The sequence below is a fragment of the Drosophila miranda genome (genome assembly GCF_003369915.1).
Source record: "Drosophila miranda strain MSH22 chromosome Y unlocalized genomic scaffold, D.miranda_PacBio2.1 Contig_Y2_pilon, whole genome shotgun sequence".
Lineage (NCBI taxonomy): Eukaryota > Metazoa > Arthropoda > Insecta > Diptera > Drosophilidae > Drosophila > Drosophila miranda.
Window position 1 is genome coordinate 15358692 of NW_022881614.1, and position 26364 is coordinate 15385055.

The 26364-nt window shown below is 42.9% G+C and overlaps 2 protein-coding genes and 1 long non-coding RNA gene across 5 annotated transcripts; all 3 read right to left on the reverse strand.

The window, feature by feature from the left end:
• Positions 1-329: 329 nt before the first annotated feature.
• LOC117193463 (solute carrier family 28 member 3-like) lies at positions 330-2659 on the reverse strand. The gene is made up of 8 exons (XM_033398224.1): positions 2606-2659; positions 2342-2546; positions 2068-2272; positions 1549-2003; positions 1163-1466; positions 780-1107; positions 544-724; positions 330-476 (listed from the first exon to the last, which is right to left on the reverse strand). Exons 1-8 carry the CDS (start codon positions 2657-2659, stop codon positions 391-393), a joined length of 1818 nt encoding a protein of 605 aa, XP_033254115.1. The 3' UTR covers positions 330-390.
• Positions 2660-4036: 1377 nt separating this feature from the next.
• Positions 4037-13013, reverse strand: LOC117193462 (protein anachronism-like). 3 transcript variants are annotated; one of them, XM_033398222.1, is made up of 5 exons: positions 12385-13013; positions 7962-8323; positions 7654-7884; positions 6686-6758; positions 4037-5368 (listed from the first exon to the last, which is right to left on the reverse strand). In XM_033398222.1, exons 1-5 carry the CDS (start codon positions 12699-12701, stop codon positions 4945-4947), a joined length of 1407 nt encoding a protein of 468 aa, XP_033254113.1. In that variant the 5' UTR covers positions 12702-13013; the 3' UTR covers positions 4037-4944. The 3 variants fall into 3 exon arrangements, with proteins under 3 accessions (XP_033254113.1, XP_033254112.1, XP_033254114.1); XM_033398221.1 differs by having other exon boundaries at positions 7953-8323; XM_033398223.1 differs by having other exon boundaries at positions 5260-5368; positions 7658-7884; positions 7953-8323.
• An 8786-nt stretch (positions 13014-21799) lies between these two features.
• On the reverse strand, positions 21800-22619 carry LOC117194058. Its single transcript, XR_004474731.1, has 2 exons — positions 22228-22619; positions 21800-21878 (listed from the first exon to the last, which is right to left on the reverse strand). It is a non-coding gene; the product is annotated as an uncharacterized LOC117194058 (long non-coding RNA).
• Between the last annotated feature and the right edge of the window lie 3745 nt (positions 22620-26364).

Here is a 26364-nt window from a genome sequence, read left to right on the forward strand (position 1 = left end):
ACAAAGGACGAAAATCTGTGGCATCCACAATATTGAGGATACGAGAAAACTAAAAACGCAGAATCATAGATAATGATCATATCTATCAGATTGCTGAATCTGGATCAGATAAGATCATTTTTATAGCCAAAAGGAACAAATCAATTTGCACTGGCTACGCAGCCCCCGACGTCACGATCAGACTGATTTTCTGTCTCTCTCGCACGCACTCTTTGTCATGTCGTTCAAATTAGCGGCGTCTGCCGGAGTGGCTCTCTCTCCTACTGACTTAGTATCGGGTATAACTGTAGAGTTGCGGTGTCCGCTGCAACTCACAACGTTCCCCCTCGTTTTATTATTCTTAAGATGATAAGCTGCCTATAAAGATTTAAGATCTAAACCTGTGTATTCCTAGACGTGCGTGGCATTTCTGCTAGCCAATTTCTGTATGATCCTGTCGTAGTTCGCTCTTTCGTCGCCTTCTTGTAGAAGTATGCCTAAAAGAAAAGTTGAAAGGACATTGATTAATCATCAATTCTTCTATGGTTAATCTAGTAAGCTGACCTGCAAAACTGGCTGACACAAAGCACACAATGCTGCCCACGACAAAGGCTCTGAAGGCCACCGCGGTGATGGTTGAGCGTCGATGCGGGGCCATGACACTCAGAGAGCCAATGAGGATGCCCAGGGAGCTGGGATTGGCAAAGCCGCAGATGGCAAACGTTGCGATTCCTCCGCTGCGAGCCTAAAATTCATTAAAGGTTAGTGAATGATGACCCCATATTATATTCAAAGCTTACTTTGATGTCGCCCGCTAGTATGTATGCGCCCAGTCGTTCGTAGTCCACAAACTCGTTGATTATAGTCTTTGTGGCCACGACCTTGGCAACGAGATTACAGTCCTGGCTCGGCACGCCCATGGCCCAGACGAGCGGAATGAACAGCTTTGAAAATATCCACTCAAAGTCGATATTATCGACGCCCACCAGATATCCAAGCCAATTGACTATGCCGTTGAGGAAGGCGACGAAGGCTACAAAAGCCACGATATTGGCAATGATACCCAGGACAATGGGCACGGCATTGCTGGCACCGCTGGACGCAGCATCGAGTAAGGACGAATCCTGGCTGTATGGGAAAATGGTCAAACTTAATTGTCACACTGGATAATTCATTGACCTACGATTTCTCCAGCTCAATGGACTCCGATGTGGTCTGACTCTCTTCAGTCTCCCGCATATAGAGTTTGGAGATTGCCAGAGTGGCTGGGGCAGCCATTACCGATGAGGTAATTAAATGCGCCGCAGATGCCTCGAAGGACAAATAGGCAGCCAGCACTGTGCCGGAGACTGTCGCAAATCCGGAGACCATTATGCTGTGTATCTCACTCTTAGTCAGCTTGTTAATATAGGGCCGGATGAGCAGGGGACTCTCGGACATGCCCAGGAACATGTTAGCCGCAGCGGTAACGCTTTCGCAGACAATGGCTACGAACTGGATCATGTAAGTATTGATACCTCCCCACAAGCATTGATTGATCATATTTGCATTAATCTTTGCAGAGGGAACTGGAGATACCAACTTCGGAACCCAGCTTGCCCACCACCCACTGCATAGCGCCCATGTAGTATAAAATGGAGATGAAAAAGCTGAAGAATAAAATCACGGGCAGAATGGCGAAGGCAAAGACTTCGGCTTGAATCAGGAAGTCGCCGAAGACAAACTGGGCCCCATCTTTGGCGTAGTCGAGGAACGTGGCGACTTTCTTGCCCAGACAATCGAAGATATTGCGTCCCACCTCCCAGCGAATGCAGATTATGCCCAGCAGGAATTGGCACGTGATTCCTGTGATCACTACGCGCCACTTGATGGCACTGCGTTTTGTGGAAAAGCAATAGCCACACAGGATAAAGAAGCAGGGGGCTACCATCGACACGAGCTTCAGCGGTTCGTCCTTAGTCTCGAAGTACAGGAAGATGGCTAGGAAGACCAGTAACAAGGCTATACTGGCCAGCGAGACAGCTCTGCGAAGTACACGATTATGTTATCCGACATGTGATCGATCGTGAAATAATCAAAGACTCGTACCTGGTTCTGCTAAAGTTGTGCCACTTTTGGGCAGCCGGCTTTAGGTACTCCCTGTGTAGCCAGATTCCCACTTTGGGCTTGAATATAAAGTAGTAGAACAGACCAAAGTAGACGAATACCAGCAGAAGCAAGAGCATACCATAGCCTGAGCAGAAATTGATTCCACAAAGAGGATTATCTGAGCTCCAATTGCACTCGTAATTAGCTAATAATAAAAAATAAAACGGATATTATGATACATTATAATGATTGTGAGTGATACACTCGTACTTACTGATGTCATTATAGTGATAAGTGGCATACGAGAAGTAGCCCACGACCACAACGTGTAATAGAACGTAAAATGAAATCTTCACGATGCGTCCCATTTTCGGATTGTTGTAGAAGAATCCCTTTCCATCTTCTCCCTGTTGCGGCAAGTTACGGTCTTCGTGTGGAATTTCCTTGAATGATTCCGAAGTTGGTATCTCTAGTTCCCTCTGCAAAGATTAATGCAAATATGATCAATCAATGCTTGTGGGGAGGTATCAATACTTACATGATTCAGTTCGTAGCCATTGTTTATGACGCCCTTCGCCGAATCTGTTGTCATCTGCAATGAAAAATCCCCCCCGAGTGGTTATTGGACAATTTACGACACAGTAATCTTGTATAATCTGTATCAGTATTTTAGAATCATGAATTGTGGATATTGTGTCCCATCAAATCACAATGGGATAGCCACACTCGAGGATCGGGCGATAAGTCAGGCAATCGAGTTCCATAGCTTCGCGTGGACCTGTCCACCACTTGGGGTGCGGCTGGTTGCCAACGCGTTTATAAAACTTATCCTGGTTGGACACTTCAGCACTAGCTAACAGACTTGTGTTAGGGTTAAGGGCGAGTGATACTCGTATTATTTTGCCGTAAATATGCCACTTCAGCTGTCATGCGTGATATAGTATATAGTAGTGTGGTCGTTCAATTTGGCGGCGTTTAAATTGAAGGTCGGTGATTCATTGGTGATAGCACTATCTAAATTCCTTCGAGCAGAACTCGTGAAAGATAATCGAACACTAATTTATAATCGCATTGCTCGCACAATATAGTTATGGCTTATCCCCGTTGTAAGAAAAAGAAATTGCATTTATTAATCACTCGAGAAAATCAAGCTAAAAGCTGAAACCACAACAGATACACTCCTCAAATCAGTTGTATAAATAAAAGTTAAAAATCTCCCTACATACATATGTTCAGCATTCGTTTTACGCGAGTTAATTCACCTTTATTCTGTTGTTGTTTTCGTGTTTGTTTGTATTTAATTTATGCTCAAACAAGTTTTCAAAGTCGTTGAAACTATGCGTACTGGCCGAATACTGATGAATGATTAGTGCATTTATTTGCTTGGCTTAGCGGATTTCGGCTAACTCTGCTAGCTGCTCTGCTCTACCATTGTTCTCGATCGAAATTCGCGGCCAGACTAAGTTCTCTCAACTCCATTAGGGCTCTTAAAAAACGTACTTTAATGAGCAGCACCCGACCGAGGTGGCGAGTATATCAGTTTCATACAAATACACTTATGTATGTATGTAGATTGTAACAGGCAGAAAGACTATTTGCGATTAACTAATCTGCATCGGTACTTCACTTCACGCAACTTCAAACCATAAACGACCAGACTTTGCGTTCCGAAACAGGAAGGAAGGATGTATACTCGTACATATATAAAGTTATACACAAATTTAATCAGCTAATGAGCCTTGTTTTTCCCCGTAGTTCAGCTGCGGAATTTAACAGTCGTAACTGTATTTTTTGGCCATACACTTTAAAAATCATTGTAGCAGATCCCCTTTATCAGATCCCCTTTATCAGATCCAGTAGCTCAGCGAGGTATAGATGAGGATAATGGTTCGCTACGTTACAGTTTCTTGTCTACCCGCATCATATCTCTTCTGAAACCTGATAAGTAATTCAAAATATTTGACTTTTAAATATATGTATATTTTTATATTGTATTAGAGGTTTTTTTTTATAGATTTACAAATGTACTTAGTTACTGATGATCAATAGGTATGGTATGGTATTGTGTGGTATGGAGGATTACGTATTGAATAGCTGTTTGACTTAATGAGAATGTGCTCAAATTCAAGTAACAGTTTCTTATGAAATCTTAAAAGCAAAATGAACAGAAAACCTTTTGTGGGTTACAAATAGAGATTTAATTGAGATTTAGAGCAGGGCTTCTGAGGTTTGAATGGGTCCTTTTAATCTAGTGACATATGTATATAACAAATCTGTGGAGTGCTTCCAACCTTCACGGGCCAATATTCGTTAATGAATTGCGTCGAAATGCTTCGCCCTTTGGGTATGGTGTGGTTTTCGCTTTTGAGCGGATTGTGCAGAAGTCTAGTGTTGTAATGCTCTGATAAGGCATCGATTAATTTAGACTACGTTCTGGCCTAAGGCAAGGGCAAGTCTAATTGTATTAATAATTATATTCGTATAAAATTTTTTCTTGTGTTTCCAACAATTTGTTTTTGTATAATTCAATTGTATCAAAAAATTCATAAATTCAACCACATCTAAATCACAGACTCCTAATATAAGAGAGATTTAATCGATTAATAATACAAATTTCGACCAAAAATTTGTTTAACTTAAAACGAATTTTAAATTATAATTAAAACAACGCCGTGCACGGGCACGTATATGGTAGCTTGGGTTAGGAAACAGACGAACTAAAAACTAGTTAAGTCAACTGGCCCTAAAGATACAAACAGAAAACAAAACAAAAATTAATTTAAATAATACCATCATATTCATGGGTATGGGTACGTATGGGAGGGGGAGGGGAGAGACAGAATATGTGCGTGCTATGATATGGGTCTACCAGCCGATCTAATCCTGCTTGTGGGCCATCAAGTGGTGGTGGTGCTTATGGTGATGGCGTCCATTAGTGGCGTGGTGATGGTTGAGCACCCGATGGTTAGATATCTCGGTATTGCTCGCCGCTGCCAAGAGTTCCTCAGCCTCCGCCTCGCCCTCGGACTGGGCCACCGCGAACTCCGATTCGGATGCAGGACTGTCCCGGTGCTTGTGGTGATGCCGTCTGTGATGCTGGTGGACCTGCTCCCGCACCCGCCCCTGCTGGCTCTCCGTCTCCCTTGTCTCGTCAAGCAAATTGTCCATTGTTTGTGAATTGGGTGTGGTTGATTCGGGGCTGATGTGGCTCCTGCTCTTCGGGATACTGTATATGCTCTTCAAGCAGTTGTGTGGCGAAAACGATGCACTGCCATTAAACCCAACATCTATCCTTGGGTATCTGTGGAGATAGAATATAATAAATCATTTAATTATTTTCATATATGTTGCAAATTTGGTGATCGCATATGTGTTGCGGAAGAATGTTGCAAGTGTTTAGTTTTTATATATTTGGCAAAGATGTTGTGATTGGCGTTTTCAGATGGCGGCGCCACTGTGCAGATGGCGTATTTATAGTTCTAAAAACAAACGTCCAATGAAATATGATCGTGGCGTCTCGCAATGATCTAATGTTTTAATGTTTTAAATATTAACGAGGGGGAACGTTGTGAGTTGCTGCGGACACCGCAACTTTACAGTTATACCCGATACTAAGTCAGTATGGCTCTCCTCCGGCAGACGCCGCTAATATTAAACGACACGACAAAGAGTGCGTGCGAGAGACAGAAAATCAGCCTGAGCGTGACGTTGTGCGCTGCGCAGCCACTGCAAATTGATTTCTTCCTTTTGGCTATAAAAATGATCTGATCTAATTCAGATTCAGCAACCTGATAGATATGATCATTATCTATGATTCTGCGTTTTTAGTTTTTTTGTATCCTCAATATTATGGATGCAACAGTTTTTCGTCCTTTGCAGGGGCGGAAGGGGATGTGGCGAAATTTTGACATGAAACGGTCAAGGTCCGATATCACAGGAGTGTGGATACCAAATTTGGTTGCTCTAGCTCTTATGGGTTCTGAGATCCTTGAACTCATATTTTGCAATTGGCAAAACCGACCATGAAACCTGTGTGTTAGAGAGAGACAGAGCGAGAAAGAATGAAATTGTTTTCTTGATTCTGGCTATAATAATTATACGATCTGGTTCAGATTTTGCACTCTAGAAGATATAGTCATCTTCTACTATTCTGCGTTTTTAGTTTTCTCGTATCGTCGAAATTGTGGATGCCACAGTTTTTCTCCTTTTGGGGGGCGGAAGTGGGCGGGGCAAAGTTTTGAAATATTCTTGTAGCAGTGACATATCACAGAAGTCTGGATCCAAAACATCGTTGCTCTAGCTCTTATAGTCTTTGAGCACTAGGCGCTGAAGGGGACGGACAGACGGACGGACGGACAGACGGACGGACGGACAGACGGACAGACAGACATGGCTCAATCGACTCGGCTATTGATGCTGATCAAGAATATATATACTTTATGGGGTCGGAAACGATTCCTTCTGGACGTTACACACATCCACTTTTACCACAAATCTAATATACCCCAATACTCATTTTGAGTATCGGGTATAAAAAGAGAAAAAACTGCCATATCGAACGTCTCGGTAACGGGAGAGTATGACGTGGTAGTGGTACTCATGTAGGGCATCCGCTTACCTGGGCATTGACCGACTTTCCAGATAAGGCACAAACGTCTTTGATCCGTATGCGTTCCATGGGACAGCAGGGTCTGAAAGATACACGTGGAGGGATCATATTAATATCGCCTGGGGTTTGGTGGTGGAGCTCGAGGCATGCAATGCAATGCAGTGGGAAACTCGCACAAAAGATCATCATGCAAAACGACAAAGTAGCAACAATAAGAACAACAGTGGTTTTGTTCAGCAAAAAGCGCGGTAACTGAACAACAAATAAAGCCGAGCATGGCAACAGAGCAGAGCAGAGGGCACAACGGTGCGTATAAGCGATTAGTATTAATTGCATCTTCAGCCAAATCCGTATCTGTAGATACATCTGTGCGATGACGTGTGTAGATACGCAGATTCTTACCGATCCATTAAGAAAACTCTCAATTCATGAATAAAACTCTGGACTTTCGTAGGTCCAGACTTTACTTTAGCTCCACTTTTACACCACATGAAATTCAAATTCGGACGGAGCAACCCTCAAACCACTTCGGAAGCTATCCAGACAGTTTTTGTCTTGTAGACTACTGCCGAATGCCGATGTTGCTGACTGCACACAACTATCAGACGAGCGACAAGGTTTTCCCTTATCCCTTCCCTTTTTTGTTGGTTTTCGGTGGCACAAACTGATATTCGGACTTTTATTTTGATTTGGTTTTATCAGCACAATTTGTGTGTTTCTGTCTGGCCCGTGGGTCTGGCCTGTGTCCGGCCCCCTAAAGCTCTCTGACTATTGACCTTTTCGAGAATGTAAATAAGTTGAAATAATGACAGCACGCTCTGATGGGAAAAGGGCCTGTCTCGGCCACTGACTGACTGAGAGAGAGAGACTGAGAGATACTGAGAGATGGTGAGAGAAAGATGATGAGAGTGATAGACTGGGAGAGATCTGCACCCTGTCTTGCGGAGTTAGTTAGACTTGGCAAACAACACGCTTACCTGCCTGATCGCAAGTGGGTGGCTCGAAGTAGAGGCCGGGCTTCAGGGGGTTCTCCTCGTCGTCATGGACCTCGATCATCAGCATCCCCACAACGCTGGGGAGCAGCTGCTGGGGCTGCTGCTGGCGCTGCTGTTGCTCCCAGTAGGCCAGGGCGCACTTAACGTCAATCTCTACCCATCCGGTCACGCTGCTGCTGAACATGGTGGTGTTGCAGGTGCGCTTCTTGCGCTCTGTGGAAGAGGGGAATCCTGGCTTAGAGGGACGGTACTGACAGCCGTAATCCCCGCTAGCTACACACCTAACTTACGTTTCTTCTTCTGCTGGTGCACAATAGAGACCGTCACACGAATCTGGGGACCCACCTCCGCCTGGTCGGGGCAGAGTGTGGCCGTGGGCTGCGATGTGCTCTCCGCTTGGCCCTGGCTCTGGCTCTGGCTGGGACTTTGTCCGGGATAGGTCTTGTAGAGACGCAGGAGGGCACTGCTCGGGCGGTCGCCGTTGTGGTCGAACACGCTGCTGGCGAACTGCAGGGTCAAGTTGTTGGCCTGCTGCCAGTTGGGAATGCTCATCTCCGCATTGCAGATGGGGTAGCCGGCCTTCTCGGCTGACTTCTTAACATTGGGCTCGTTGGAAATTGCCTTGTGCAGGCGTTTAAAAATCTCGTTCAGTCTGCAAAGAGAAGACGCACACTTTTGATAACTGTCACCATTTTGTGCCTTCTGGGCCTATTTCCACTCGTATGCCCCCATACAAGCACTAGCCCATTATTCATAGAATAGTCAATTTAATTTAGTTCCAGTGTTTATGTAAGACTCTCTTAATTGACATTTGAGCGCTGCCGTCGTTACAGAGGCAAGTCACTTTGTCACAGCTCTCCCCATTCTATTCAATTAAGTCAGACAGCAGTGAATAAGCTAATTCTAATCGCCGTTTGTATAGGAGTATTTCGGTTTGACATGGTCTCGAGTTTATTTACGATTAGGATTGAGGGCAGTAGAGTGGATCCTTCTCAACAAGTAATCCACTATGGAATATTACTGATTATGTACTCTTTTAGGCCGCCCCCACCGCAATCTATCTGATCCACGGATCCACGCACTGATTATCATTATTTGTGGGCTTCTAGAAATCGCTTTGTATTGCAAATTTTTTTGGCTTCGAGATAAGCGGCCAACTTAGGACTTTTCAATTGAAATAGTTGAGATAAAAGAAGTTCGGTTCACTGGCTACTTAATTGAGCTAATGGATGATAATGCCGCAAGGGCATTGCTATAGTTATAGTTATTTCCGATAAGTAAAATTCCGCACTTGAGATATGTACATATCTAAAACAAAGGTATGCCAAAAGAACGCAGCTTTTGCTAAACTGCAAAATAGTTGACCAATTAGTCATATGAGAGGCTTATCAACAATAACAACTGCCTTGGATTGCCTTATACTAGTACATGTAATAAATCGATTAAAGATGCTATAAATATGCCGACTAACACTAAGCCGCCTACTATCAGAGCCGAGTACTTACTATAGCTAGTACTTATAGTACTATTACTATTGTATAAATGTGAGCTAAATGTGCATGGTGGAGCAGGCAGACTCGTGTCACTTAAAACCCCATTGAGATCGAGACGGTTCCGTCCCGTCTGTCTACGAGTCTGCTCTGTGGCAGTACAATCATCGTGAATTGGCAGACGCAGACGCGGACCAGAGAAAATCAGATTGGGGCAGACAAGACAACAATAGTTATTTAGCTATGATCTAATCTACACACACGCACACACACACACACAAAATTGGACAATTGTATATGTCGTCTGGATCGGTAATTGAGACGCGCCTGGCAAAAGTTGATCAAATGACTTTTTCTTTTCATTTCTTTTATTTTACTTTGTTATACTTTTTTTGTGATTTTACCCAGGAACAACAATATGCAGACAAAAAATACACACACACACACACAACAACGAGGGGGAACGTTGTGAGTTGCTGCGGACACCGCAACTCTACGGTTATACCCGATACTAAGTCAGTATGGCTCTCCTCCGGCAGACGCCGCTAATATTAAACGACACGACAAAGAGTGCGTGCGAGAGAGACAGAAAATCAGTCTGAGCGTGACGTCGGGCGCTGCGTAGCCACTGCAAATTGATTTGTTCCTATTGGCTATAAAAATGATCTGATCTGATCCAGATTCAGCAATCTGATAGATATGGTCATTATCTATGATTCTGCGTTTTTAGTTTTCTCGAATGTGCAATATTGTGGATGCAACAGATTTTCGTCCTTTGTGTGGGCGGAAGGGGGTGGGGCGAAATTTTGAGATACACGTTTTATAGTGAGATCTAACAGGAGTGCGGATACCAAATTTGGTTACTCTGGCCTTAATAGTCTCTGAGATTTTTGAATATCCCCAGATTTTCGTCCTTTGCGGGGGCGGAAGGGGGTGTGGCGAAATTTTGAAACAAACTCGTCTCGGTCCGATATATTAGGAGTGTGGATACCAAATTTGGTTGCTCTAGCTTTTGTAGTCTCTGAGATCTAGGCGCTAATGTTTTACTCTAAGCAAAGCCGCCTATGCTACGTGTGTGTTAGAGAGAGAGACAGGGCGAGAAAAAATGAAATTGTTTTCTTGATGCTGGCTATAATAATGATACGATCCAATTCAGATTCCGCAGTCTTAAAGATATGGTCATTCTCTACAATTCTACGTTTTTGGTTTTCTCATATCTTTAAAATTGTGGATGCCACAGATTTTCGTTCTTTGTGGGGGCGGAAGTGGGCGGGGCGAAGTTTTGAAATATTTTTGTAGCAGTGACATATCACAGAAGTCTGGATCCAAAACATGGGGGCTCTAGCTCTTATAGTCTTTGAGCACTAGGCGCTGAAGGGGACGGACAGACGGACGGACGGACAGACAGACATGGCTCAATCGACTCGGCTATTGATGCTGATCAAGAATATATATACTTTATGGGGTCGGAAACGATTCCTTCTGGACGTTACACACATCCACTTTTACCACAAATCTAATATACCCCAATACTCATTTTGAGTATCGGGTATAAAAATCCAATAAATATGCGAAAATAACATTAATTTCTTTGGTTATTTGGCATTGCCTGAGGCGCAGTTTGTCTAGCCGAAAAAAATTATGAAACATGTTCGGATCAGGTCGGTTGGCAGTCTCCACCGAAAGAAACTGAACCAAGTCAAGTCGATTCGAGTCCAGTGGAAACGCCTTTGGCTTATTATGACAGACAGACAGAGAGAGAAAGATACTGTACGGCCATAGACTGAGACCAAAATTTGCATTGGCCTCCATTCAAGCTGAGCCTGAAGTTGAGTCTGAGTCTGAAGCTGGGACTAACATTCAAATATCTTTGAATGCATCGCCTCTGTGTCTGGGTCTGTGGTTTCGCAGTCCGTTGCCTTTGGCCACAGCAGCAGCAGCAGAAACGGCTAGACAGTGTCTCGCCGGTTGCACTTCATTATCATGCAACAAACAGTAGTCGGGCAGACGTCGGGCGGCAGTCAGTCAGTCAGTCAGTCAACGACTCAGACCGCGTTGCTTATTAGCCACAAAAGTACGCCTACAACTGTTTGCATTCAGCTGCAAGTTTGATGATGGTGGCTGATGATGGGAGGGAGGACAAGTACGAGTACATGTCCAAGCATGTCTGCTCACTGTCTCAATATTACTCATACGTAATACGTCGTAGATTTTCCTCTGTCTGGTCTGTGTTCGGAACGGAACGGAACTGCCAAAGCAATCAAATAAGATGAAACAATTTAGATATCAGCTGTTATACTCATACGAGTACGACCACCATAAACATTCATATACATACATATATGTTTGAGCCAACATCATGCATTGTAGGCGTATTGTATGTATGTGGATACGTAGACGGTCTCGCATAGCAACGACCTACAAAAAGTTCATTAACGGAGTCGGAGCCGGAGTCAGAGCCAGAGCCAGCATGGCCCAGACTGCTCCCAGACATTTGCCAGACACCGACACCCGGCGGGCGCACGGATGGATGGACGGACGCACACAAAAATACAGAGGTCGCCGCCGACTGCGATGACGACGGCTGCAACTTGCAACTGTGTGAGCGTAAATATCGCTGTATGAGAGTGTCTGCATTGTGCAGCGGCGTCGCGACAGTTGTACAACAGTATCTGATGGATACCACAGATACCATTGATAGATTTCCGTCTGAAAGATGTCTGTGGAAGCATCTCATTTGTATGGGCCATATATGCAGCGATAATATCTCACGGGTACCATTGAGATGGGTTCCCTCCTAGATGCTCATTTGCACTAGATGCTTGGCATTGATTGGCATTTATGGCGATACAACAGATTAATAAAGACTTTAAATTTTACAATCTTCCTTTTTCTTGTCGATCGAGCATGGGAACATTATTCTTCCATTAATGTAAAATAATTAATAAAATATTTAAAATCAAAGCAACACGTGTGGAAAAATTAGCTTCAGAATTGTAATTTATAATGTTTATAGATACGTATTTATTCTCTGCTCGATTTAAGATTTCTGCATTCGGGTAAATCATGTTATAGAGGCATCGAAGCGCAAGATGAACAATTTTCAATAATCTAGAAGTACACGTTTCAATATTTATTTGAAGTGGTTGGCCCCACAATGATTGACAGCCGCTTGGCGAACGCTTTGACAAGTAAGTCGAAACAGGTACGGTACGGTACTCACCGCTGCGAGGCGACGAGCTCCAGATATTGGTGATTGGAGGACTGGGTGGTCTCGTCCTTCGTATTGGGATTGCTGCGGTTCTGGATGCTTTGAATTTGCTCCTCGGTCAGGTCGAACATATTTAGGATGGTGCGATTGTAAGGATTCACCACCACCGACTGGACACCGTCCATGAAGGCGGAGTGGTTGAAGCGGGACGGCGACGCCTGACAGTCCCTGGACATGGACATCAGCATCACCATCAGTATCAGCAGTTGCAGGAGGAGCACTTGGCTCCTGCTCCGTCCGCACTTCTCACAGCACTTAACACTCGACATCTTTCTATTCTTTTTTAATTCGAAGTCAAATCGATTTGGCAAATGTGTGGCAATCGAAGGTTTATTTATTGTTTTCAGGCACTTCTGGATCCCGTATCTATAACTTTTCGGACATTTTCCCTCCTACACAATTTTCACTGGAATTGCATCTTTGGTTCGTATGTGTGTAGGAAGTGTAGGTATATCTTGTTTTTTTCGCTTAAAACTGCTTTCGAACTGAACTATGTATTTATTTTGTTAATTTGATTTTTGTTTCTGACTCTCCCGCTGGTTTTTTTTTAGCTTAGCTTCTCGATGTGTTCGCTCTAAGAACCAAGTATGAAGTGATTTGCGCGAGTCGTTTTTTTAGTCTTAAATAAAAATTTGGTTGTGCCGGGCATATCTACTTTGTTATGGTCGTAAACGCTGCGTTGCTGCCAACACTGCAAGAAATTGCAGCTGGCTCTGCCCTGCCGTCGGGGCTCATATTCGTTAAAAGTCACCTAAGTGAGTGTGGAATACGTAAATTTTGCATATTCAATTATTCTATTCTTCACTGACACGTTTCATGAATTAGAGCATGATTCCGAAACTCTGTTTGGGTTCAAAGACATATACAAACTTATATGCATATGAACCAATTTATTAACTATTAAATTGTAATAATAATTAGATTCATACATTTCGTTGCTTAATCGCGCAGTGTAATTTACTCGTGTACTTTGGCTGATTGTTCGGCTGCCATTCGGCACTGGCGTCGTCGACCAATCAACGTTGCCTGAGGATCTGCCGGCGCAGATGGAGTGATGTCTTTGTGTGTGTATGTGTAGGTGTGTATCTGTGCCGCCGGCAGTGTAATTGTATCTGTATCCGTATCTGTGGGCTCGCGACACGGCTTATCGCGCGTACCATAGAAAGAAAGCGATATTTCTGGTCATAACCATTGTGGCATAGAGGTAGGTTTGCTTGCTTCAAGACACATTTCAATAACTCTCCCTACTATCAGCCCCAAATCATTTTGTTTTGCTCGTAACTATGACCCAGGAGACCAACTTCAAACACTACTTCAAGCAAATAGTAGAGTAAATGCTTGGACTTCAATCCCCATACAAATAATTTGAAAAGATTCGGGTCGACCGCACAATTAGTTTTGACTTAATCAAATTGTTTTGATACTCAACTTGTATCTGTTATCACTGTGGTGAGGTTCCCAGTTTGTACTTTCGGAGGACACATACTATAAGATTTATACACGAGTAGGTGTGTATAGTAAATTAGTATTTTCTTTGCTCGTCGCTCAGTTTAGATGCGCGTAGATTGCGCCGCTCTCGAAAAGTGCGTGGTTCATCAGTTGAGACCTGAATTAGGCGGATATATCCTATTAGAGGTGCGTGGTGCGTGGTGCCTGGTACCGTACTAAAACGGCCCCCCATTTTTACCTCAGAAGGCCCTGCATCCCCTAGGCTTAGCTTATCGACGTATTGGATAGGATCTCGTACGAGTATCCCTCAAGAACAGAATGCTCTGTCAATTTGCATACGGAAATCAAAACAGCGAGACTTCAAGGACGTTCCTGATTTATTTATTTATTTACTTTTGTTGTTGCAACATCTAAACATCATCATCATTATCCTCATCGCCATCCCCATCTCCATCATCATCATCAAAATGATCAACGTTTCGTCGTCTGTACCAAAATTGAATTTCTAAATGATTGTATAATTTGAATTACTTTATGAAGTCTGGATTTCTTACCGTCTGCTCGTGTCTCCGTCTGCCTCGACCGTCCGTCTGTCCGTCAGTCCATCCATCCGATATGTATTTTATGTCTACACATCGCTTAAGCTTCGAATGAAACACCTACAGAGGACACATGGGGAGGAGGAGGAGGAGGCGGAGGAGGCCGAGACCCCAGACGGGTATGAGACTCCCAGACGGCGACTGTTATGTAAAATTGCAATCGCATCAAATGCTCCGAATCATAATCCCACTCCCCGAAAAAAAAGACGGAACAAATACAATAAAACACTCGTATGGAACGGAACGAAGCAAGCTCCCTTGTCACCAGGTTTATATAATAATGTTTGTTGACTCGCCCGACTATTCGAATTCGGACAGAATTTGTCCCACTTTGGGGACAATGTAGACGCGATAATCAAAACACCCACGAAAATAAACACCAGACCGAAAGTACAGACATCGACAAGAAGATACCGAAATATGAATATATATAAGCGATTGGAATACGAAATGAGTCCTGTCAAAACTAAGACAGAATTTGGTTTAAGTTTTTGATTTTTCATTAACTTTTCAAGGCTGATCGCAAACCATCCCGAACCACACAATGGCACTCTTCCATCCCAGTAATTGGCAGTTTGTTGTGCTTTTCTTTTGATCTTGATCGATGATCGATGGACATCGGATCCGGACCACGCTTTTTGGCATTTCTCTGAGCTTTTTGTCAAAACCAATTTTCTGTCGAATTCGTACTACGAGTATGCCTCACGGTCGGACCACTTTGGGCAGCTTTATTTTAAACGGTAGCCGGCAATGGCGATTGCGCCGCCAATGAGCAACAATTCCGTCCGCATATCTGCAGGTGCGTGTTTGCACGTGGGGGGCGCCGCTTAACACCGGTAGCACCCGCAGCACCACTATCAGCACCACCTTCCCCCCTATCATCTCCACCTGTCCAAAACATTTGGCTGCACGATCGGTCGTTAATCGATTGCTAACACTTAAATTTGAAGTGATTGCAAGACTGCCATCGGACAAACACCAGCTGAATAGTTACAAGTTGGCACTTGAGTTCTGGCACCTTTCTATAATTAAGCCCCCCACAATTAGGGGGGCCTTAAAGATGATAAGGCAAGGTGTTTTAGGTCTACCTGCTTATCGGAGCAGAAGCGTGATTGAACTAGACAAAAATAGTACAGCGCTTAGTAGAACATCGACCATGGTGTGACCTCTGCAAGCTGCGATAGCGACTCGAAACGCTCTCTTTTCAGTATGGTATGTCTTGAGCAACACTCTAAGATTTTAATATTTGGACGTTGATATGCAATGACTGCATCTTTCAAGTGGCGATGCAATTACTGCACCATCAAGTGGCCGGTGTGGCACCAGCAGAAGGCAGTTACGCGCGGATCCCAGGCAAAACGCAGCCATCCTCCCGCCCAACCGACCGAGGGGCGCTGCCGCATGAAGCGCGGCGCGTAGCCGAACCGAACGCGATCATGCAGGACAGATAGCTGTTAGATTAATATGCAAACCACAAATACTATATGCCTGCCTGCCGCTAATTACGAGGAATCATTCACTCATAATCGAATTGAATACCACTCAAATTAATTGACATGTGACAAGCAGATTACATTATTCTGTTATGTGTCGACTTTTATCGGATCGGTAGAAAATTCCGTGATTTTTGTTTACTTGGAGCTTCTCAGATTAAATAAATTTGACATTACCAATCCTTTCCAAACGGTTCAATACTGTAAGACCCAACAGATGATTTATCGGCTCGCATTTAAAGACTTTCTTATCTATACATTTTCAGTCTGACATAAAGTTTATTGAGGAAGCATCGCAAAACTATTATAGCTGCAAATCATCAGATTAGTTAGTTGCAGAGTCCAACATGCGACGATATGACCTTGAAAGATCATAAGATACCGTTGACAATGTTTGTGACCACTTATAGTAGGCACCACAATTCATTAGAATCAATGCTCGCATCAATAATATACAATACGAGTATATTCGCAATGAAAGATAAAATGTGGGGACCCCAAATTGCATAATACCCGTGTTATTGGAGAGCGTATTCACTCCTGACAATCCCCGTGGACATTAATTATGCAAGTACTGAAAGAAAATTATTTAACCATCAATATAACACGTAATTAACATAATTGTCCCTCACCCCTAGGCTGGGCGATGCATGAGGGATCACAAAATCATCAAACTACTGGCAGTCTCTTGGTCTCTTTCGGTCGCACCATCAGGCCAGAAGACAACAGAAGCAACAGATTAGAGCGCATCGAGACGGAGAGGAGAACATTCCCTGGAGGTGGAGCGCGGACTTGTGGCAGGTCTATTAAAAATACATGACGTTCGGCAGGCACCGAACCAGACGTGTCAAGATATCAGACCCAGACTCCAGTCCCTGTCCCCGTGCCCGTAGCAGTACCCATCTAAGACGCTGCTACATATCTCGACACACTTGTGTTAGTACATATGCATATTGGTTAGTTAGCTGCTTGATGGTCGAGCAAGCTCCGAGGGTGTTACCATGTCGGTGCTCTCGGCCACTGGTGCCGGTTGTTGTTGCCGCTTGACCGCTCCGGCTCCCGGTGCACCCGCCAAATGCAGATGCCGTGATTGTTGTCTCAGATTGCATTTGGAATGCAAAGACCAGAAGCCAATTTGTTATTGTGTGGTTGGTTGTCGCTGCTACCGTTCAGTTTCAGCCGCTTCTTGGGCTGAGACTGCTGTTTTCGACCTACCCTGCCATAAGAATAGAGTACCAACATTGGTTATTCTGCTCTGTTAGTGGGATCCGATCCTCTGAAAGTGAATAATTTTAACTTAAATCATAATAGGTACGGCATATCATTCAAATGACGTTCAAAATTGGTGAAACGATGCTTTGTTTATCACTTAAGCATTATTCAAATATATTATATTATGGTTGATTCGATTAGGGTACAAATGCTTCGCTATAAATAAGTTGTAGCTGCCTTTGGGCTTACTCTTGAATGTTATTAATTTTGTAAGCGAATTTTCGTTTTCGGTTTTTAGGACTTTCGCGTGCCGTCGTTTGGCTTCTGTTGATGTTTCGGCCCAGCCCCTTTCCAGTCAGATCCAGATCTCAACTGTAGATGGAGACGGAGGCATGGACCAGAACCAGAACCAGGACCGAGACCGAGACGAAGACCCCGAGCCTGACAGTTCGTCGCAGTGGCAGAGGCTGTGGCAGCAGGCACAAGTAATGTTGATGTTGGCATTTAACCAGGCGTGTGTTGTAGTCGCGTCTTGTCGATTGTCAAAATTGACAATGAATGCGTTTGCCAGGAGATGGCGATTGGGGATGGCGACGGGACAGAGACTGATGGAGATGGTTATGGAAATGGAGATGGAGATGGGGCAGAGACTGAGACTGAGGCTGACCCAGCCATGTGTGGAGACAAGTGCATGTCTCTCTTGTCTGCAGTTTGTCTGGAGACCGCCGCAGAACAGACAGTTGCTGCTGTCGATGTCGATGCTTCTGTCCTTAACTGACGTAGATGCAGATGCAGATGCGACGCAGTTGCTGCTGCTGTTTTGTGTTGTTTGTTGCATCCAAATATGGACCATGGCTGGCCTGGTCTGGTCTGGTCTGGCCGCTGTGGCTCTGTCCTGCAGTGGCAGTGGCAGGTGAAGCAGCAGCACTCAGCGCAGGCAGGCTCTTTGGATAGTTTGTGGCTGATGCTGATGCTGCTGCTGCAGTTTCACACATTGCGTTTCGTAAAGTTATTTAAATGATATGCATATGCAATGTAGGAGCTCTTCTGGTGCTCTGTCGTCCGTTTCGTCGCGTCGCGTCGCGTTGTCTGGTAGCTGTAAACTGAGACTGCGACTGGGACTGGGACTGGGACTGAGACTACGTTTGTCTTGGAGTTTGCCTTTGCCAGCAATTATGAGCGTCTGGCCGTCTGGCATTTTACAATATTTTTAATTATCTCGTTTTTTTTTCCCCCAAGCACAGATAACCATCGCATATTGGAGTTGCTTGTTTTTGAGCCACAACACGCCAAATTGTCGCCGCTGTTAATTGCCATCGGGCCGCCATCTTGTCGGGACTTGTCGATGACTAAGCAAAGAACGAAACTTGGGCTCCTGGCTGTCTGTTGTCTTACTAACATGGAACGTAAATTAATGCAGATACGAGCAGTCCCCTGTCCTGTCCATGTCCAGACATGGCCAAGACAGCCAAGAACCACCACCAATTTGTGGTGTGGTGTGTGGTAGTAAAAGTGAAAAGTAACTCTCAGCCAATGGATCGCCATCGTCACTTTATCTATCGAATGAGGCACCTGTCGCCACGCCATCACTATAAGCGGACTGGCCAGACCATTGAGTGATAGAGTCTGCGAATGAGCTTCAGATTCAGCCTCTAAATAAATAAATCAAGATGCAACCAGGCCGTAAATGGCATAAATGCCTTCCATACCCTAGCAGTCTCCTCTCGTTACGTGATTATATATAGACATGTAGTAGCTGCTGCACAAGTATAAATAAATATTGTACATACAATCGGTTTTGGGTCTGCAGCATATTTATAAGTACCGCTGGGAAAGGGACTCGATGCCTGGGATGATTGCGATTGCACGTGCCGGCACGTCAGGATGCCAGACCCTTCCTAGCCCTGCCAAGATGACGATGCCAGGTAGAATGTACGAGTATGTATAAATTGTGGGCCAGGTAGGCCATAGCTATGGCAATGACATATAAATGAATGAAATGTCGTTTATGGTAATTTTTCCCTGTCCAAGTATGTGCTGCGAGTTTGCGAAACTATGCCAATGATAGACAACTTTTCCAAATGGGGTTAATAAAATCGAAAAATCTCCGAAATGGGAACACTACTCGGCTATACTCGTATAAGGAGACGTGTGCGCATCATACTTGCCCTATTTTAAGTTTAAAACTTTATTTTAGCACATTTTAAATGTTTGTATTCTTTATACAACTTTAAGGTCTTTTGAGGACTCACAATGCACAAGAGTCTGTTTAACAGTCTAAGCCTCTTGTTGTTGTTCTACATATATTTAAGCACCTTTTAAAAAATATGGACATTTCCGCCAAAAGATCCACCATGGAAAAGTCAATAAAACAGATTTCCATTTAAAATATTCCAGATATTATTTTCTAAATTTATTGAAAGTTAACTAATTTACCCAATTACCTCTCTTACATATTGAACTATCTAAAAAAATCACAGAAAATTAGCCCTGTCTCGGCTAACGGTATAGTTTTTAACTTTTAATAGTTGTAATATATTTTGTAAAGTCTTAGTATAAAAATATGTTATATATGAAATGAAATGGACTCTTTCATTCCCCTATTTTACATTTTGTCGCACGAATGTAACGTAACGCCAGAATGGAACTTCCCTTATGCAGTTATTCTCAGATCAGAGGGTTTTTGGCTGTTGTCTTTAGAATGTGACATATTTCTATTAATACTATTAAGACGGGAAATACACTACACGAAAGTACACGTCATCTCGAATTCAAATTACAACGTTAAATGTACTGCTTTTTACACAGCTTTAATACATGACAATACATTTTGTTCCCGCCTGAAAGCATGCTTATCATACGAACTTTGTAATCTAGATTTCACTCGAAATAATGTTATTTAGGGTCAATTTTTTCATAGTTTTGAACATATATTCATCTACCTATTATCTCTGGTAGAAAGATAACCTGTCATCGGGAATAAAAGGGTAAAAAAATCACTTTTAAACAAATTTCAGTAACGGTTTTACTGTGGCGCCACTGAATATGTAGATATTCATGTACGAGTGAAAAAAACTACTTCGGTAAAATATGCCACAATTGGATATTGGATATCTATCTATTTAGGTCTCTCGCCTAAGGAACAGGTACAATGTTGGACGACTAGCTCGCTTTAAGAAGGGGTAAGATTAATTGAAAAACTATTCGCAATAGACGTGCAAGGTACTAGGTCTAGACTAAATTCAAGGGCAGGCCGGCCTGCGTGATTGCACGTGCTCTAATACAAGAGAGAGCGATGGGGAAGGCGAAAGAAAGAAAGAGCGGGAGAACGGCTGCATAGGCTGCTACCGCTAGGGAGCATATGTACATATGTATGTACATACATACATATGTAGGAAAGGCAGTAAATAAAAGCGAGAGAAGAGAAAATTATAAAACACTGTGTAAATTAAATATAAGACGAATGAACGAAATAAAGTTATGATTTCTTAATGAATCCGTCGACAACAATTATTGCGAGAAAGTAGCCTCAAATTCGATACCACCGGGAGGATTATACGAGCATACATATGTATGTATACATACATATGTAAGTCCCCCCACATTAATGGGGGCTCGTCCAATAAAAAAAGAAGCAATAGTGTACATCAATCATTAAATCGTGTGTACATTATTGCCACAACACATAAAACACCCAGGCGAAGCAGAATGTTGAACGTCTAGAAATTTCTGCAAAGGAGAGAACGAGACAGCACATTGAGCAGCACACACACAGAAATGGCTATGTCACGAAAGGCCTAAATTTCACGAGAGCGAGGGAGACAGAGTATGACAGCAAAGGCAAGAAGAAGAGCAGTTACGGCATTATCCGTTAAGTTCAGGCATGTCTGAGCGAAGGTAGAACCACAGAGGACAACGAAAATTAGAGAAGAAGCACACAGAGAGTGCATAAAAGAGAGTGAAAACTTCGATGTCGAACTGTTAGAGAGAGATGCAGAGAAGCAAGGAGTAACAACAACAACAGAATCCAGAGAGCGGCATTCACATACACAGGCGACGACAATATTCATCAGATGTGTGTATGGGTGCAGAACGCGACGAGAGGGTCCAGAAAGAGCAGAGCACATCAGAATCCAGAGAGCGGGCTTCACACACAACGACGACGGCATCAACCAAAAGATGGGTACATACCCTCTAGTACCAGGCAACTAGTTCCGCACTGGTGCCGCACTAGCTACCATTCTCACCTCCCTGGTTCCAGATCGATTACCCGCAATGAATTTCAGCGGAGAATTTAACACATGCATGTCCTAGGGCGGAACCACCCCTGGTTCCCGCTCGATTACCCTTCGATTACCCGTAGCTCAGGAGGTAGTTTCGAACTAGTTACCAGTAGAAAGCCAGCAACTAGTTCCCCACTCGACTACCCTTCGATTACCTGTAGCTAGCTCTGACCAAGTTACCAGTAACTAGTTCCGAACTGACTATTGGTAGTAGTCAATCTGGCAGTCTGGAATAATACAAAAATAAAAACACAATGTCTTTCATTATAACGAATAATTTTTAATTATATGATGCTTAGCCTAATCCTGGTTTTTGGCGAGACACTTCTTCTTAAACACCCTTTTCTTCATCCTTTGCATTGCCTTCCGCACAGTGTTTTCGGGGGGCTCATCGCCAGGCGGAATACATTCTGTAATTAATATTTGTTTTAATTTATATGAAAAATTTTTAAATCTCTAGAAGTGTAAATGGTATTTTACCTAGCACAGCTGCAAAAAATTCTTTGTGGGTCCTAAGGGCCTTCTTCCCTTACGTTATAGGCTAGAACAATTTCCTTACTCAAAATAAAGTTTAAGCCGCTCAAAACGCCAGCTGGCTGGAGAATCGATTTCATTGCTGTTATCTGTTATCTTTCCTGCACAACGCTAACTTTGCAATGTTAGCTTCCCTTTCACTCTTACGGAGTCTACGCAAATGCCTTTTGCTCATCATTTTATTTGAAATACATATATATGTATATAATATATATTTGCACGTACCTGTTTATATTAATTTGATTTATTTATTAATTCTTTTCCACTTTTTTAATAAATGTTTACACAAAAGACTCTTCCAGCGATTAGATGTTGTACAGAAGTGAACAAAATCAACGCATAAAGCAAACGAGGAAAACAAATGCATTTTGTTTGTGTAAATTCTTGTCTCTTTCATTCCACGAGCGCAACTACAGTAAAATATCACGATTAACTTACCATTTCGGTGCTTATTGCATGTCGTGGCTCGGTAAAAACTAGCTGAGTGGGCACTGTAACTCCACGGAATTGCGGTTATTTGCCGCCTTCAAAAACAAACCGAAGGCGGCTTCGTTTTTCGGTTCTTTTTCGACTGGTCCGCGTTCGCTTCCCGCGTAACTAGTTGCAGAACTAGTACATTGTAGTTGACGAAGACCTGGTCCGCGTTCGCTTCCCGCGTAACTAGTTGCAGAACTAGTACATTGTAGTCGACGAAGACCTGGTCCGCGTTCGCTTCCCGCGTAACTAGTTGCGTAGCTAGAACTAGTTCGAGAGGGGTCAATTGACCCCTTTGGTTCTACAGGGTAGCGTGACGAGACGATCGAGAGCAAAGGAAAAGAAGAAAATCAAGGTCCCGAGTGCGGCAGCCACATCCACAGGCGACGGCGTTATCCATCAGACGCGTTATCCATCCTTAAACATTATTTTAAGTTTATATCATATTTTTTACAATACTAATGTTGCACAACGAGATCACACAACTCACCGTACTCGAGCTAAAAGAAAGGTTAAAAGAATTGAAGTTGAAAACTAACGGGAACAAAGCAGAGTTACAAAAGAGACTAATATCATATTTTGAGTCGGAGGTTAATGAAGAGTCAATGTATGAGGATACAACAGATTTTAGTTTGAATACCCAGAGTGGACAGTTAGAAGCTCCAAGTACAATGACGTTTACACTCAAAGATATTCGTGATTCTTTAGTTGAGTTTGATGGCAGCCAGCATAAAGATATTAACGAGTGGCTTACAGATTTTGAGAGCACAGCAGAGACAGTACAGTGGAACGCGCTGCAAAAGTTCGTATAGGGTAGGCAATTGCTGAAAGGAGCTGCGAAGTTGTTTGTAAACAGTCAAGATGGTCTTACTAATTGGGATACACTTAAAGAAGCCTTAGAGGAGGAGTTTACAGAGAAATTGTCGGCTAAGCAAGTACTACACAAGCAACTCGAGAATAGGAAGAAGAAGCCGAATGAAAGTTTGGTAGAATATTTTTATCAAATGAAGAGTGTAGCCAAAAAGAGTAATTTAGATGAAGATAGCGTCATAGAATACATAATAGAAGGTATACCTGATACAAATCAGAACAAGAGCGTGTTATATCAGGCCAAGGATTTTAAAGAGTTAAGAGACAAAATGAAAATATACGAATCTGGAGTCAAGATCAAAGACGAAGTTCGAGAAGAAGGAAAAGAATATCAGGGCTGTTGAACATAGATGTTTCAAGTGTGGAGGAAACAATCATCTGGCTAAAGATTGTGTGGAGAAGGGTATAAAATGTTTCAAATGCGAACAGTGGGGACATAAAGCAAATCAATGCAAAGTCCAAAAGAAAGATATTCGGGTTTTTAAGGATATTCGGTTCGGTAATAAAGTGATATCATCGCTTTTTGATTCCGGTAGTGACATATGCACTATGAGTGAGAGCGCATATAAGCGAGCGTACCCGGTTCCATTAAGGGCGCAAGTGAAAGAATTAGTTGGAATCGGAGGAAAAAGAATTAGTACCCTCGGATTTTTCTTTGTTGATACTGAGCTAGATGGCATTCCGATTGAGATGTGTTTTCATGTGGTCAAAGATAGAGACACTTTGTATAACGCGGTAATCGGTAGTGACGTATTAGAGGGAGTGAGCGTTACACTTGGGAAAAATGGAGTAGTTTTTCATAAGGTAGAAGAGCTGAGGGAAAACGAAAAGAGATCCGAGATAGAGGATAGCGTTCAAACCAGTATTGGTCTTTATAGTGATATTAAGAGCTCCATCAATGTTTCACCGGCGAATCGCGTAGCAGAGTTAAAAGAAGCATTCGAGCAGATAATGACGATAAAAAAAATAGAAGATTTTTCGTCAGAAGTCGACCTTTCGTATTTGAGTGTTATGGCGAAGGGGGTAGTGAAGGATATGATTACTCAGTAAAAACCAGTAAAGTCGACTAATGGTCCAGTAGAAATAAAGATTATACTCATGGACGAAGTGCCAGTATACCAGAGACCGAGACGGTTGCCTTATGACGACCAAGAAAGGGTAGATCAGCAAATTAAGGAATGGTTGGAGAAAGGAATCATTCGACACAGTGTTTCGGAATACTCTTCGCCTATTGTGCTAGTTCCGAAGAAAGACGGTAAGAAAAGGCCATGTTGTGACTATAGAAAGCTCAACCAGAAGATTATACGAGATAATTTTCCGACAGCAGTTATCGATGATGTTTTACATAAATTGCAAAGAGTAAAGGTATTCACAACGCTCGATTTGTGTGACGGATACTTTCACGTCCCAGTAGAGGAGAACTCGCGGAAATTTACGTCGTTTGTCACCCAGAACGGCCAATACGAGTTTAATTTTGTACCATTTGGGATTCATAATTCGGCAGCGGTGTTCACGCGCTATATATTCGCGGTGCTGAGGCCACTTATAAGCGAAGGCGTTTTGATATTATATATGGATGACATTATTATACAAGCTGAGAGTGAGTTAGAAGGAATCAATAAACTGAAGAAAGTTTTGAGCTTGGCAGAGGCGTCAGGGTTGAAAATAAAATGGAGTAAGTGTCAGTTTTTACAGCGCAGAGTCATTTTCCTTGGGTACATTATAAAAGACGGGACGATTAAACCGTCGAGACAGAAAACGGGAGCAGTTGAGAATTTTCCAGTTCCAGTTACAGAAAGGGAGTCCAACGATATTTGGGTCTCACATCATATTTCCGTAGGTTCGTGAAGGATTTCGCCACGGTTGCTAAACCACTTACAAATCTATTGAAAAAGGATGTTTCTTTTAAAATGGGGATGGAAGAACTGGCCTCGTTTGAACAGCTAAAGCTTCGGTTAACCAATCCTCCGGTTTTGCTACTTTTCAATCCAAAGAGAGTTACAAAAATCCATTGTGATGCTAGTAAATTTGGTTATGGAGCCATTTTGTTGTAAAGAAGCTCAGAGGATCAACAGTTTCACCCAGTAGAGTATATGAGTAGGAAGACTACGCCAACTGAAGGGAAATATCATTCATATGAGTTGGAGGTCCTGGCTATAATCCAAGCATTGAAGAAATGGAGAGTATACGTATTGGGGTTGAAAATTAAGATCGTTACAGATTGCAACGCCTTTGCAATAACGATGAAAAAACGAGAAGTTCCCTTAAGGGTAGCCCGCTGGGCAATATTTTTGCAGGATTTTGAGTTTGATATTGAGCATCGGTCGGGCGTCAGAATGAAACACGTCGATGCTTTAAGCAGAGTACATTGTCTTCTATTGGAAGATTCGATTAGGAGTAAAATACAAAATGCACAAAAACTAGATGAATGGACAAGCGTAATAGTTAAGGTGTTAGAACAAGGAACATACGATGACTTTTACGTGCAGCATGGTATTTTGCATTAAAATCCTACTAAGGAGCTCATTGTGATCCAGCATGGAAAGGGAAATTATTGTAATGGCCCATCGCCAAGGGCATTTTGGGGTAAAAAAGACTACTGATCTAGTACAGAGAGATTATTATATACCAAGTTTGCCGAGTAAAGTAGAAGTAATTGTTAGGTCGTGCTTTGAATGTATTGTCAGCGAGTCGAAACATGGTAGAAAAGAAGGATTTCTGAATTTTATTGATAAGGGTGACGAACCGTTGAATACTTTTCATGTTGATCATATAGGCCCTATGGAGTTAACGAAAAAACGGTACAATCATATTTTGGTAGTAGTAGATGCTTTCTCGAAATATTTGTGGTTGTATCCGACGAAGAGCACTGGTGCAGAAGAGGTGGTTGATAAGTTTCAAAGGCAATCAGAGTTGTTTGGAAATCCAAGGCTAGTCGTTACTGACCGCGGTACTGCTTTTACTTCAAACATCTTTAAGGAGTACTGTGACTCACAAAATATACAGCATTTGCTTATT

Coding starts and splice junctions, on each gene's coding strand:
- LOC117193463 (XM_033398224.1), bottom strand. CDS start 2,659: ATGACAACAGATTCGGCGAAGGGCGTCATAAACAATGGCTACGAACTG. Junction 2,273..2,341: donor TTATCACTATAATGACATCA/GTAAGTACGAGT, acceptor TTTTATTATTAG/CTAATTACGAGTGCAATTGG. Junction 1,108..1,162: donor TCCATTGAGCTGGAGAAATC/GTAGGTCAATGA, acceptor TTTCCCATACAG/CCAGGATTCGTCCTTACTCG.
- LOC117193462 (XM_033398221.1), bottom strand. CDS start 12,701: ATGTCGAGTGTTAAGTGCTGTGAGAAGTGCGGACGGAGCAGGAGCCAA. Junction 8,324..12,384: donor GAGCTCGTCGCCTCGCAGCG/GTGAGTACCGTA, acceptor TTCTCTTTGCAG/ACTGAACGAGATTTTTAAAC. Junction 6,759..7,653: donor ACCCACTTGCGATCAGGCAG/GTAAGCGTGTTG, acceptor TGTATCTTTCAG/ACCCTGCTGTCCCATGGAAC.